The sequence below is a fragment of the Trichechus manatus genome, unplaced genomic scaffold (assembly GCF_000243295.1).
Source record: "Trichechus manatus latirostris isolate Lorelei unplaced genomic scaffold, TriManLat1.0 scaffold00012, whole genome shotgun sequence".
Taxonomy (NCBI): Eukaryota; Metazoa; Chordata; class Mammalia; order Sirenia; family Trichechidae; genus Trichechus; species Trichechus manatus.
This window is the reverse complement of record NW_004443948.1, coordinates 16,310,400-16,326,367: the sequence shown is the minus strand read 5'-3', so window position 1 is coordinate 16,326,367 and position 15,968 is coordinate 16,310,400. Positions and strand designations below refer to the sequence as shown.

At 38.4% G+C, this 15,968-nt stretch overlaps 1 protein-coding gene across 1 annotated transcript in view; it reads right to left on the bottom strand.

Annotated features, from left to right (window-relative positions):
* LOC101344692 (multidrug resistance-associated protein 1-like) overlaps nucleotides 1-15,968 on the bottom strand; it is a 101,419-nt gene that overhangs the window by 65,489 nt on the left and 19,962 nt on the right. Inside the window, exons 6-7 of the mRNA XM_012554133.2 lie at nucleotides 5,499-5,753; nucleotides 2,962-3,027 (exon numbers count right to left, since the gene is read on the bottom strand). Of these exons, the coding sequence (XP_012409587.2) occupies nucleotides 2,962-3,027; nucleotides 5,499-5,753 (321 nt within the window). The remainder of the gene's footprint in view (nucleotides 1-2,961; nucleotides 3,028-5,498; nucleotides 5,754-15,968) is intronic.

Here is a 15,968-nt window from a genome sequence, read left to right as displayed (position 1 = left end):
TTTGGTGTATGTGATCTTAGTAAATAATCTGAGTTAAATTCTAAAAGATTGTAAAAGTACACTCTACATTTTACTTAAGATCATTCTTAATTTCAGATAAATAAGTGTGTATCTGTCCCTTTTCAAAGCATCTTTAATGTAACTATTTGTTTCACTTTAGTACTGTGATGGTTAATGTTATGTGTCAACTTGGCTATACGATGACTATCAGTGGTTTGGCAGATGTTGGACTGGTTGCTCTTCCGTAATGTAATACAATGTAATCATTTTCCATGACGTCATCTGATGTGATAAGCCAATCAGTTGAAAAGAGAGTTTCTTTGGGGATGTGGCCTGCCTCCAGAATATAAATGGATGTTCCGCCAAAGCACCTTCAAAGCCAGCAGAGGTCTCCAGGCTGCCACCTAACCTACAGATTTGGAACTTGCCAGCCCCCACAAAATGAATCTATTTTTATATATACGTGTACATAAAATACACGTATATATACACATATATATGTACACACACACACACACATATATCACTCACTGGTTTTGCTCCTCTAGAGAACCTAGACTAAGATAGTACTTTACAACATTGTAAAAGTTCTATGCAGTGAAATGCTAAGCATTTATTGATTCTAAGGTGAATCAATGTGTACATACAATTGGTAAATTCTATGTATATAATAATAGAGGCATCACATAGGGGAAATTTCCTACACCACCATCAGTGCCAGAAGAAAATTTCATGTGCAAATTTTGTCCCTAAGAAAAATCTGATGAGGCATAATAAAAGTGCAATAGGATTTAAAATTGTATATACATCCACTCCTCACTTATGACATGGTTAGGTTCCAAAGACCAGGTCATCATGCGAAAACTGACTTTATGAGAAAATGGAGGATGACCACATCAGATCACAGAGTGAATCATTCCATAATGATCATTATATAACTGCCAATTACATCATTATGCAACTGCCAAATTACATCACTACATAACTGCCAAACCACTGAGAATCATGGCCCAGCCAAGCTGGCACATAACCTTAACCATCACAGCCAACATTACTCTTGCCTCACACCTCGGCGTTGGTTACTGCCAGATGTACATCGTTAATGTGCAAAATAGTCGGACAGTAGATTTTTTATTATTGTCATAAATGTGAAATATCAGATAATGAGATAGTTGATAAGTGAGGAGTAGGTGTATGTGTATATAAAAGTTCATGAGGTTTCACTCTCTTTTACAGAAAATATATTAGTGGTGTGAATGGGGTAGCTTTTCAAAGGAACACATAATTTGCAACATACTCCTTTTGTAAAACAGCATCTGTATGATCATTTCTATGCCACAAAAAACAACCTGAATGACATCTGATCGCTTCCCCCATATAAATCTGGTTTCATACTGACAATGTTACTGCCACTGTTGCCTGTATCATCCCATCTCTTCCACATAAACTCTTCGTGGTGAAATGAGTTCCCTTATGTGGCCTTTTGCCTTGGTTCCTTGGAAAAACAGCTTGAGAGATGTTTCCCCTAAGCCCTGAGGAGTTAGTTACCTTTGCCCTAGTTTTCTACCTCAGACTGTTATTTTGCCCAGGTTGATTGACACTTCCTAGGTAAGCTATAAATAACTTGTGGTTTGATAATTTTTGTCTGGCCCTGGGCTGCAGCCTGCCCTGTGGTTAGTATGCACCTCGCAGGGATTGGATCAATAAACCATGTGATTGAATTGACTATGGACAATGCATAGCCTACTATGCAAATGAAGTGTCTGTGGCCTACCAAGAAGGGATTGGTCAGTTTGTGGTCCCTGCTGGGAGAGGCCATGCCTTGAAATTGACAAGGAGTTGTATGTATAAGCAGCCAACCCCACAGAGGTTTTAGAGACAGAAGAAGCAGGAAGAGAAGCAGCAGCAAGAAGCAGAAGGAAGAAAGAAGAGAAGAGAGAAGCAGCAGAGAGAGGAAGCAAGAAACCTCCTAAAAGAGCTGTAACATGGTTCGAGGCCTGCAACACTGAAGACAGTGAGAGACTCAAAAGGGGCCCAGTGGCAGAGCTGGGGGCGAAAAGTATAGAAGGATCCCAGCAGCAGCGCTGGCAGTGACAGATGGCAGGGCCAAGAGGAGCCTGTCCTGAGGAGGCCCAGAAGAGCCTGTCTTGAGGGGGGCAAGAGAAGACAGTTCTGGGGGGTGCCAAGAAGAGTCTGTCCTGAGGGGGCTGAGAGGAGCCTGTCCTGGGGTGGGGGGGAGGAAAGAGGAGCCTGTCCTGGGGTGGAGGCTGAGAGGAGGCCTGCACGGCTAAGAGGAGCTGAGAGACAGCTGTCCTGCACTAAAGGAGACTTTGCCTACACGCTTCCTGATCCTGATCCTGAGTTGTAGTCTGTAGATCCTGATCCCGAGTTGTACCCTGTTCCTTAATAAACCACTTAACTGTAAATACAGTCTGTGAGTTCTGTGTGACCACTGCAATGGATTATCGAACCCAGAAGAGAAGGAGACAGGGCCGTGGGAGAGGCGGCTGGTATTAGAATTGGTAAAAGGATTGAAGAGCAGAGGTCTGTCTGCCCTCCACCTTATGGGAATCAGCTTTGTGCTGATGGTGACTCTCATTAACCCCCATGAAGCTAGACACGTTGTGACGGTGATATTCCTACTCCTGCCATCTGACATCCTTACAATAATAGTCTGTGTGGCTTTTGGGATATTTGTATTTAGTTGTTGGTTGAAAAACAAAAACAAAAATACCTGCCCTGTATTTGGTTTTGCATATAAATGCTATTTTAACAATAAGAATTCCTATGCATCTGAAATCCCTCCCCAACAATTACACTTTTGAGATTAATACACACACACACACACACACACACACACAATTATTTTGAGGTACCGAGATCAGTAAAAAATTCATTTGTTGATTAATTTTTTGCCACACTCTAAATAATTAAATCCAAGGCATATCCCTTTTATAGTACCTTAATTCCATGTACGATTTCATTGAGTAGTTTTATCTGTTTATCTTTGCTCTTCGTTTGACTTTTCTATTTAACGGAAAGAAAATAAAAGCATATTTAAGAAAAGTTGGTAATACTTTTACTTATATGGGCACAACCATTCTTTTTTTAAACAAGTCTATTTCCTATATTTTAATATAATGTTTCGTTGAGGAACACCTTCTTTCAGTATTCATAGAATATTATTCTGTTGATAATTTTAGAAAATAGTTATAAACAGATATTTAAAAAACTTAAATATAACCAGCAGTAGAATAAAAGCAGAATGTATACTTGCCAAAATAATAGAAAATATATTTAAGACTTGTTTAAAACTGAATAAATAATATACATCCACATTCTATTAAAATGGGATATGTTTCTAAGAATTCTAAGAATTACATGAACTAATTTACATTTATTTTTACAACAGAGATATCACAGAAAAAAAGTTAATTTCTCTAAATTGTAAGCACATTATCTTGACCATCACTAGTACATTGGGAACTGGAGTAATTAAAATGTATATTTTTCAACACTGGATGTTTTTTATTTTTACAAATACTATGTAATTGTTGCATTCTTGTCTCAGAAGACAGGCCTGGTGGGCTGCTTCTGAAAGGTCACAGCCTTATAAGCCCCATGGTGCAGTTCTACTCCGCGCACACGGGGTCACCGTGAGTAGGGATTGACTCAACAGCAGCTAACAACAACACTGCATATTTATTTAAATGTTTAGTAATTATGATATATTTATCATTGTTTGAATATTGCTTCTTAAAGGTTTCCTATGATAACTTTGCTATTTTTATGTTATGTGTAATAAATTAATACACACGATACTGTTTGTAATCTTTACTGGCATACTTTGTGTTTAGTATACTGGCATGTAACACTGCAGTCTCTGTGAAGGCTGAGGACTCCAGAATAAGGTTCTAAAAAATTCCATTCCTAATAGCTTAATTTTAAATGGCTTTATTGAAAATCCAAAGTATTCTTTTTAATTTGCTAAGATGCAATCTTTATGATTATACACAAACTTGTTATTCTAAATACCGGCATTTTTAATACTTCTACTTCATAATTATATGCTGTATTCCAGTTTTCATCACTCAACACTAGTCATCTTTTGGGTAATTAAGTGAATAATTCAGAAACATATGAGAGAAGGTATAAATTCTTATTACTTAAGATGTATTAAAATAATAAGTGAAAAATACGCCTTCCATTCATCTATTTCCACTTCTACAGGTAACTATTCTTAAAAGACTGGTGCTTTCTCTCCATGCTTATACAAATACATTTATATCTATGTATCTTTATCTATCTCTTTATCATACACATGTTCATAGGTATATTAACATTTTTAAATTGGACTCATGATTTTCTGTACGTATGTGTGTGTGTCTGTCTGTCTGTAGGTACACAAACACACAGACATATGTCCCTGTATGGCGCAAATGGCTAAGTGCTTGGCTACAAATGAATGGCTGGCAGTTCAAATCCACCCAGAAGTGCCTCAGAAGAAAGACCTGGCATTATACTTCTGAAAGATCACAGCTATTGAAAACCCTATAGAGAGCAGTTCTACTCTGAAACACATGGGGTCACCATGAGTCAGAATCAGCTTGATGGTAACTGGTTACTGGTTGTATGTATATAATGTGACATTTGCTGATTTCACATATTTTCACAAGCTAGCAGGGAGTTTTTGTTTATGGAGATGGAAAATCTGGCAGCAGATATTGGTGATGGTTGTACAACATGGTTGATGTAATTGGTTTGATAGTTATGCATGTATTTTCTTTTCCCTCTAATACACTGTCTAATGCATGGTGGGATGCCACTTACTATATTTTGATAGTAAGATGAATGATTCACTGAATGACAAGAAGATAATTAATTCAATTAAGCATTTCCTGTCCACTTGCAGCATGCAGTCACTCCTTGCTCACAGCAACCCACCAGCCTCCTCGTCGCTCTTCCAACAACCAAGCACATCCTCACTTTCAGGCTGTGCACATACTATCCCCTTTGCTTGAGAAACTCGCCCTCAGGCATCCACATGGATTGTTCCCTTATCATGTTCACTTATATATCACATCCTTAGAGAGGACTTTCCTGTTTCTGTATGTAAAATGTACCTTCTCTTATGCTATTCCCTTATCCTAATTTATTTTCCTACACATATTCATAAATGTATTACCACCAGGCATTACATTATGTATCTATTTATTTACTTTCTAGGTGTCTGTCTCTCCCACTAGCCCCATAAGATCAGGAACATGTCAGTTCTCCTCACAGCTGTACTCTGTGTGCCTGGCACAGTGACTGGCCCAGAACGCTGTCCAATTAATACTGGTTGAAAAAGTAAATTAATAATAAATTTGGGTTGTTTCCCTTTATAATCTCTATTTTCCCTATATAGAGCATTAGCTAGATGGTTCTTGTCAACTCAAGTCAGGAAACTCAACTTCTGTTTGATACATGCAACATGAAGAAATCATTTTCTTACTCACCTTCAGTTTTTTTACTCTATTAGCAACTAAAGCATTCATCGGTATGACAAATACAAGGACTGCAACCCCTGCTAACACCGCTGGCCCCAGTTCTTGCCAAAGTAATGATACGACCATCAGGATTTGAAAAGGCGCCGACCAGAGGAGATTGAGGCTTGCTGTCAAGTCCATGAGCTGCTGGGCATCTGCTGACATCAAGTTAATAATTTCCCCAGTGGAAAACTTTTTTCGAGAAACACTAGATAAAAGTAAAGCCTGAACAAAAAGAAGCAAAAAAAATTTTGAAAAGAGTTCTGCAGATTATGGGGAATCTTTATATTCAAACAATGATAACTTTTTAACATCTAATATATTTAGGAAAATTTACAAGGCTATTTTTGTATTTGTATCATTAATATAATATCAAAGGACATAATTTTTAGATGAGGAAAACACAATTATTGATCAAAGTACATAGTTTTACATTTCAGTGTGTATTAGTAGAGAATAACATTTGGGTTTCCAAGCAAATATGTTCACCAACAACACCCTACAACTTGTTAATTGTAGAAGAAATCTACTCTAGATGCTATGAGGCGCCCCTCCATTTGTTGGTACCTCTGCAATGCTAAACAATCTAAATGTTATCAATACATAGTTCATGAATAAATGAATATCTAATGGATACTGATTAATTCATTGTATCTATGTTAGAAACTGTGGAAGATTAAAAAAAGGACAGAATCCCAATTTTCAAGATTACAATCTATTTGTGGAGCCAGGCTAAACACACACACACACACACACACACACACACACACACACACACACGCACGCACACACACTGCACGATGCAGAATCATTTTATTATTAAGAAAAGCAATTTGGCCTTTTGGTCCTGGTCCCAAACCCCACCCAGTAGTTGACCTTTACACAGATTGGCTGGGCGACCCACCAGTGATTGATAAAAACCCTAGAACTCGGGAGGCTCAGATGGGGCTTCCTGACTGACCAAGAGACAAAGATCAGGAGAGCAGCATGTACTTGGATACCAGGGGCCCTGTGCTATGACCCTTTCAGACCAAGTAAGCTGGCAACTGTGATGGCACCAGAAGAAGTGGAGACAATGAGCAGACCTAGACACTGGTAGCAGAATGTAAAGACCGAACCTCTGTGAGAAGCGACCAACAGCTGAGCATGCCAAGCGAAGTCATTGGGTCTCCTGTTTGAAATTTTCCTGATGGGTGAGAACGAACATTGGTTTCTGGGAAGGGTAAACAGGTCCCATTTGAGAAGTAAGTGGGTCTCTTTGTAGACACTGAGGTCCCATGCTGCGACCACTCTCAAACCTCACCCTTTGCTTATCTTCATTCCTGTTTATATTCTTCTCTGTTACTAAAGTTGTTATTGCAGTTGTATTGTTTCCATGAGTTCTCTGTGACCATTCCAATGAATTATCGAACCCAATAGAGAAGGAGTGCCGTGGAGGGGATGGCTGGTGTCAGGGCTGTCCTTTGAGTTGGTGTCCAAAAAGTTCTCCCATTTTAACACACACACACACACATGCATGCACACTCTCTCACATATAGGCCAACTATAAGTGCAAAAACAGCTAATAAGGGCCATGGGAATTTAGAAAGTTAAGATTATTGGAAAAGCTTTATGGAACAAATGGGAATGCATCTTTTCCAACATGGTTCAATTTTACTTTCCACCTGCACATATTATTTAATATTTGTATACTGAATCTAATATGCCACAAAGCATAATAATCAATAACTTCTTACTAAGAATGCTGATAGAAATCCATTTATTTAATTCCCCACTGATGTATCATCCCTGCTGAAATGCATAAATAACTATAAAAGAGGAAGAAATTTGTATCTGTACTGGAATCCAGGCATCAGTTCCATTCATATGCCAACATTTTATGGAACTGCCACTAAATTAATTTAAAGAGAGATTGAGAGTTGGGCTAAAAAAAGAGTAAATGGGATAAGGGAGGCACTCAAAAACCTACCTATTCAATAAACGAGTAATGCGCAGGCAAAGGAAAAAGCCATCTGCAAATAAGTAGGCAGGGCTCTCAGTGGACCTCAGCTCTAACGTTGGCCAGCTTACAGCAAGAGGGCTTCAAAGCTTGGGAGAGCCATGAGGCTGGCGGGAAGGAGTACACAATGTTGAGAAGTTCACGGCATGCCAGTAACCCCTCGCATGGGGCTCTATGGGTGCTGCAGTGTCCAGTCTTAGTTTACATTTCTGCAGCATAAATTGGAGACGCTTTTCTACTGACTAATGAGTGGGACAGCTGCAGTGGTGATGAAACAAGATGATTATCCTCTCCAGAGAAAAAAAAAAAAAGAAACAGTGCTATCCAGTGCAAGCTTCCAGCCCTATCTCCTTCAGATGTAGCTCCTTCACCTCCTCCCAAGAAGTTAATAACCATCTAGTGTGGCAAAGTAAAACAATAAAAATCCAGGCAATTGTCATTTCACTAATCTCTAATATTTTTAACAGAGAACCATTGGTGTCTAATAGAATTTCCATTCAAACTATAATTATAAACAGATGTGGACTCTTTCCTCCCACCTTTCCACCTTTCGATAAGGAAAAGATAAACAGTATTTAATATTTATGATGATACTAAAATAACTGAATTATCCAAGGAGACTTTCCTCCTACAGGAAAAAGGTATTAAACAAAACATGAGGAAATATTTTAATATCTCTTTTTCATCTTTGTATTAAGAGAATACGATATCCATCAACAAAGGATATCATATATAGGAAAGCTATTTGAAACTGAAAACACAATTGTCAAACATTTTCAAAATACAATGTAGGCACCAAAATTCCAAAATGGGATACTATAATAAAATGAATTTTGTAAACCAGTGGATAATTTCAAAATCTTTACCTGTAATTTAGAGAAAACAATCCTAAAACAATGAAATAATGAAAGATAAGATTTAAGGCATGGAGAACAGGTACAGAAAATCACACACATATACATATGAGATATGTATATACATTTACATACATATTTCTTTATATATTTAGAGTAATAAGAAACCCAGTCTCTAGAGAAGAATGCTGGAGTTCCAATCCTAGTTCCTCCATTTAATAACTTTTTGACTATGGGTAAGGTACTCAATTGCTCTGAGTTTCAGTTTCTTCATTTAATATTATGAGTATTATATTTACATTTTATCTATACTTACAATTGTCTATTTACCTAGCATCTGTATACACATACATATGCATGTTGTTGTCATTGTTAGGTGCTGTTAAGTCGATTTTGACTCATGCCAACACCACGTGTGCAGAGTAGAACAGCTCCAGAGGGTTTTCAAGGCTGTGACCTTTCAGAAGCAGATTTCCAGGCCTGTCTTCTGAGGAGCCTCTGAGAGAGTTCTAACAGGCAATAGTTGAGCGCTTAACTGTTTGTGCAACCCAGCAACATATGAATAAAAGTTCTTAAAACAGGGCAGAAAAGCGCTGTGTGTATGTGTGTGTGCCTCTGTTTGTGTGGGAGCTATTGTTTTACAAGAACAAAAGGAAGCAGTTAAAGAAAAAAGCAGAAGACAATTTCTCTGAGTGAAAGATTTCAAACCAAAAGCAGCCAAAAATACTAGCCAAATTAATTAGAAAACAGTACCTCTTCTTATCCTGATGAAATTTGTAAATGCTAAGGATTACAAAGAAAACTCAAGCTTTAAGTCACAATATTGAAAGATTCTATGGGCAAAAAGCTGAATGACAAAGAAAGCATCAAAAGAAGATGGAAGGAATACATAGAGTCACTGTACCGAAAACCATTTCAAGAGGTAGGATATGATTAAAAACTGCTGGTACTAAAGGAAGAGGTACAAACCACACTGAAGGCATTGGTGAAACACATGTCTCCAGGAACTGATGGAATACCAATTGATATGCTTCAACAACACTGGAAACATTCTTTCATCTATGTCAAAAAATTTGGAAGGCAGCTACCTGGCCAACCAAATAGAAGAGATCCATATTCACGTCCATTTCAAAAAAAGGCAAACAAACAGAATGTAGAAATTATAGAACAATATCATTAATATCACATGCTAGCAAAATTTTGCTGAAGACAATTCAAAAACAGCTGCAGCAGTATGTTGACAGGGAACTGCCAGAAGTTCAAGCCGGATTCAGAAGAAGATGTGGAACAAGGGACTGCAGATGTCAGATGAACCTTAGCAGAAAGCAGAGAATACCAAAAACATGTTTACCTGTGTTTTATTGACTATATAAAGGCATTCAACTGTGTGGATCATAACAAATTATGGTTAATATTCCAAAGAATGGAAATTCCAGAACACTTAATTGTGCTCATGCGGAACCTGTTTGAACAGAACAAGGGAATACTGCATGGTTTAAAATTGGAAAAGGTGTGTTTCAGGGTTGTATCCCTTCACCATATTTATTCAACCTATATGCTGAACAAATAATCCGAGAAGCTGGGCTATATGAAGAAGAATACGGCATCAGGGTTGGAGGAAGTTTCGTTAACAACCTGCGATACGCAGATGACACAAACTCGCTTGCCGAAAGCGAAGACAAGTTGAAGCACTTACTGATGAAGGTAAAAGAGTGCATCCTTCAGTACAGATTACACCTGAACATAAAGAAAACGAAAATCCTTACAACTGGACTAATAAACAACACCATGATACATGGAGAAGAAACTGAAGTCGTCAAGGATTTAATTTTTCTTGGATCAACAATTAACGCCCATGGAAGCAGCAGCTGTATTAGAAACTGTGCAATGCATTGGGCAAATCTGCTGCAAAAGACATCTTTACAGTATAAAAAAGCAAAAATGTCACTTTGATGACTAAGGTGTGCCTGACCTGAGCCATGGTATTTTCAATTGCCTCATATGCATGCAAAAGCTGGACAATGAAAAAGAAAGACCAAAGAAGAATTGATTCAAATTGTGTTGTTGCTGAAGAACACTGAATATACCGTGGGTTGCCAGAAGAATGAACAAATCTGTCTTGAAAGAAGTACAGCTAGATGCTCCTTAGAAGCAAAAATGGGAGACTTCGTCTCACTTACTTTGGATATGTCATCAGGAGGGACCAATCACTGGAGAAAGACATCATGCTTGGTAGAGGGCCCACAAAAAAGAGGGAGACTTCAATAAGATGGATTGACACAGTGGCTGCAACAATGGGCTCAAATATAGCAAGCACTGAGAGGATGGCACAGGACCGGGCAGCATTTCGTTCTGTTATAAATAGGGTCGCTAAGAGTCAGAGCCAACTGGAAGGCACCTAACAATAACAACAGACAGAAGATAAGATATTATACAGTTATTAAAGAATATGAATAGAGTTAGCTGTACCAGTGAGATGTCCAAGTGGAATTTTTGAATAAGCAAGGCAAAATAGAAAAAAAAATTCACAATAGGGTCCAAATTCTAGAAAAGAATCTCTTCACAAAATTAAAAAAATTAAACCATATATACTATGAGTCAAGATGGTAAGTAAGGAGAAGGAAGGGAAAACATGACAAGGGAAGGAAAAAAGTACAGAATATATGAAATAATCTCTTCTATGCATTTATGTGAACTTACATTTGTATTTAAGAGTAAATACACTTAAAAATAAAATCTAAAAGAGATTAAATACAAAAAATGAACTGCAAATAAGTAATATTTACAAAGTATTTTTTCAATACTTTTACTTACGACATATCATTAAGTAAATAACAGAGTACAAAACAATATATCCAAATATGTATACATGCATGGAAAAATAAATACTGGAATAAAATACACCAGTGTTTATCTTTGGATTCTAGAACTGTGGATGGTTGTTATTTTCTCTTCCATATTTTATGCATTGGAAACATTTTCTTCATTAAATAGAAGAAAATCATCTTTAAAAATTAACTGCTTTCAGAATATTAAAAGTCTAAAAGGCACTGTGTGGTTGGATGTTGTTCTGCATGGCATTTTTAACATTAGGAAAACTGATTTTTCTTTCTGTATTTTTTTCCTGCCAAATCAACCTTTGCATTGCTGTAAGGGGTAAAATTCACAAGCTATAAAGGGCAATTTAGTTACTGTTTACTGCAAATTATACAATCTTACTTGCCTCTTCATTACATGAAATGATTTGAAAGAATATTGCAAAATGACATCACAATTACAGTGGATAATGCAACATATTCTAGAACTGTCTGGTAGAAATATTTAAACTTATAAAAGAGAAAGTAAGACTGAGGTTACAAAGAAAGAATTCCATCTCTAAAATGTAAAACAGTTGGGGGTTCATAAATACTCTTCAGTAAAAATAAAGATTGGCCAGGTATACTATCAAAATCATTTTTCTAAGAAAATCTGTTATTTTTAAATTATATCTGAGTTTTAGATTTCTTTTCTACAATATTTCCACTTAATATGGATCCTACACCACAAAAAAAGAAAAGCAAAACCGTGAAACTGATCTCTTTTTGTCAATCCATCTCATTTTTTGAATTATGCTCTAAGAAGACCTAGGTAAACCAGATACAGTTCTCAGCCTCAAAAACCCCTCGGAATGACTGCAAATGTCTTGATAATCATGGAGTTCAATTTACTAACATTTCATTTTATCATCTAATGATGTAACTTGTTTTGCAATTTCACACCGTCCCTCTTGTACATTTGCTCTTTTCTAGACTCATTGCCATGGTCCTAATTCATACCTTTATTTCCTGAACTATTTCAATGGCTCTAAGGAACCCTGGTGGTGCAGTGGTTAAAGCACTCGGCTGCTAACCTAAAGGTCTGTGGTTCAAACCCACCAGCGGCTCCAAGGGAGAAACATGTCTGCTTCAGTAAACATTTACAGCCTTGAAACCCTATGGGGCAGTTCTACTCTGTCCTACAGGTTTGCTATGAGTTGGAATTGACTCAACAGCAGTGGGTCAACTGGTTTGGTTTGGTTTAAGGTCGTCCTTGTTTCTAGTCCCATTCATCTTCGATCCTTTTCTCCTAGTATCCCACCCTTTGGCTCAAATGAGCCCCAACTGTCGACAGAACAAAAATACATTTTATAATGCATCTTTTAAAGTTCTTTTTTTTTTTTTTAAAGCAAACTCTTCTGTTTTGCTACCTGTCCCCACCATCCAGTGTATGGAGCATTGTCTCTAGCCAAATTTATCTACAAACCAGTTTCTGAGCAGGAGCTGCACTCGTTTCTGTATTTTTTTCTCATGTTATTCTAACAGCAGAGCCTTTGCTCCATGCTATTCATCAGACCCACATCATCCGGTATGAACCATGAAGCTTTTCCTGACCATCCTAGCTGAAAGTTATAGACACCATATAATTTAGAAGCTGTCACGGATTGAACTGTGCCCCCCCAAAATATCTGTCAACTTGGCTAGGTCATGATTCCCAGTATTATATGATTGTCTACCATTTTGTCATCTGATGTGATTTCCCTATGTGTTGTAAATCTTATCACTGCGATGCTAATGAGATGGATTAGCAGCAGTTATATTGATGAGATCTACAAGATTAGATACTGTCTTAAGCCAATCTCTTTTGAGATATAAAAGAAGGGAGTAGAGAGACATGGGGATCTCATCCCACCAAGAAAGCAGCCCCGGGAGCAGTGTGTGTCCTTTGGACCCAGGGTTCCTACGCGGAGAAGCTCCTAGTCCAAGGGAAGATTGACGACAAGGACCTTCCTCCAGAGCTGACAGAGAAAGCCTTCCCCTGGAGCTGATGCCTTGAATTTGGACTTCTTGCCTACTAGACTGTGACAGAATAAACTTTTGTGTTAAAGCCATCCACTTGTGGTATTTCTGTTATAGCAGCACTAGATGACTAAGACAGAGCAGGAAGCCAGTTGCTGTTGAGCCAGTTCCGACTCATAATGACCCCATGTGTGTCCGAGTACAGTGGTGTTCCACAGGGTTTCAGTGGCTGATTCTTTGGAAATAGAATGTGAGGCCTTTCTTCTGAGGCACCTCTGGGGAGACTCCAACCTCCAACCTTTCGGTTAACAGCCGAGTGTTTTAACTCTTTATACCACTCAGGGACTCCTAGAGTGGGAAGTGCCCTAATAATTCCTATCCCAGTGATTCTCAACCAGAGTCTACCATATTTCTCCTGAGACACAGTAACTCTCAAGGTGGGACTTCATAACATCTACAAGAATTCATTCTTCTTCAGTTCCCTTGTGTGCCGAAAAGTATGCCAGGCTTTATCCTTCTGACTCTAAGTACAGATTTTGGATTCTGCTTTCCCTCCTCCACTACCCTTAAGTAACTCTATTTTAAAGATTTTAACTAAATTTTATAAGTTTTCCTTATGTTTTATAATTATTGCAGTTTATCCTACCTTTAAACTATAAATGAAGACAGTCTAGAGTGTCCAATATGGTAGCCAGTATCCATATATGGCTATTTGAAGTGAAATTTCATTAAAGAAAATTAAAACTCCAGTTCCTCAGATGTACTAACCACATTTCAAAGCCTTCACAGTCATCTGTGACTAGTGGCTACTACACTTGACAGTGCAGATACCGAAAATTTTTTAAATCGCAAAAAGTTCTACTAGACAGTGACTGACATGTAGAATGTCCCCAGGCCTCCCACGTTAAGCATGGGATTAAATGAAGCAGTTTTTGAACCATGTACTGTTTCTTAGTCCTCAAGAATCCTCATGGAGCCTGTAACTATGAGCCAAGGAGTAACAAAACCTGAGTTTTGACAGCCACAGACTCTTAAAATGATCATTGGAGGGAGGCCTCTCTTCCTTCCCCTAAACCATAAAAATTATATTCACAACCTGTGAACCTTGTTCCAAACTATCAACAGTCATGTGGATGGATATAGAACAAACAAGTCCTGACACCTCTGCTCTTCCCCCGCAAAAGGTCTAATTGTCCATTTGAGACCAGCTCTATCCTCTCTAATATAAACAAACCCTTGATGAAGTAGGACCAATTTTGGATTAACATGGGAAATTCGGTACCCACTGTGAGAACCCCTTGGGATCTTGAACGTATCTAGATAGATAAAAATATGAATGCTGAAACCTATGCAGACAAAACAAAGGAAATTTAACAACCCCTCTTAGCCCCACAGAGTGAGGCTCCCTCTGGAAGGCAGATTTAGGATAAAGGATTCAGAGGACAGGCCTGCCTTCCATCAGCACCCGCCTAGAGGACTTATCCTAGTGCATGAGTCAACTCTAACACTACAAGATCTAATGTCTTCTGCAGCTTGTTTGATGGATCCTGGAATTAAGTCATAACCCCTACCACAGGATCCACTGAGTCAGCTTAATGGCTGTACTCCTTTAACCCTGAGTGTCCTGTGTTGTTAAACAATGTCCAAGTGACCAAGTGATCGTAGAGTTCCATTCCTGTAGTCACTGTTGTCTTACATTATCTCCAGGCTCTCTTTGCCCCTGCAATGGACTCACCTGCAATATTTGATTTTCCTTCTTATTTCTCACAGCTTGTTCTACTTTCAACTACAGTTCACTCCTTTATGCTTGTAAATCCACCCAAATCCCCTACCCCAGTGCTTTAATCATGAGTGAATCCTGCTCCTTATGGACCATATACATATAACTCATTGCCCATTGCTGTCAAATCGATTGCAATTCATAGCGACACTACAGGACAGAGTAGAACTGCCCCATAGGGTTTCCAAGGCTGTAAATCTTTCTGGAAGCAGACTGCAACATCTTTCTCCTTTGGAGTAGATGGTGGGCTCAAATCATCCATCTTTTGGTTAGCAGCCAAGCGCTTAACCGCTGGGCCACCAGGGCTCCTTATGGATTATATGTACTTTTTTTTTTCCCTGCATACTTGGATTACTCCAAATTTATTGCCTCTAGAGTTAGGATTGGAGTCCCTGTGTGATGCAAACGGTTAACACGCTCAGCTGCTAACCAAAAGGTTGGAGGTTCAAGTCTCCACCTCGAGGCGACTTGGAAGAAAGGCTTGGCAATCTAATTCTGAAAAATTGTCATTGAAAAACCTGTGGAGCAATTATATTCTGACACACATGGGGTCGCCATGAGTCAGAGTCGACTTGATGGCAACTGGTAAAAAGAATTAGAATTAGGATAGCCTCTCTGACTCTGTATTTGGACTGTGCTCTACAGAGCCAGGATCTGCTGCAAGTTCAGCTACCATTTCCCTGTTCAGTTGGTCCTGGGTCATTCCAGGATCCCTAAAACCACTTCCTGCCATTTTGGCCCTGTTATGGATTGAATTGTGTCCCCCCCAAATATGTGTTTTAAATCCTAACTCCTATACCTGTGGTTATAATCCCATTTGGGAATGGGTTTTCTTTGTCATGTTACTGAGGCAGTATTAATGTAGACTGTGTCTTAAATCAATCTCTCTTGAGATATAAAAGAGTAGATTAAGCAAACAGAGATGGGGAAGACAGATGTCATGCCAGATGAAGGTCACCAAGGAACTGAGGAACAGAAGCTGAAAAAGAGCCA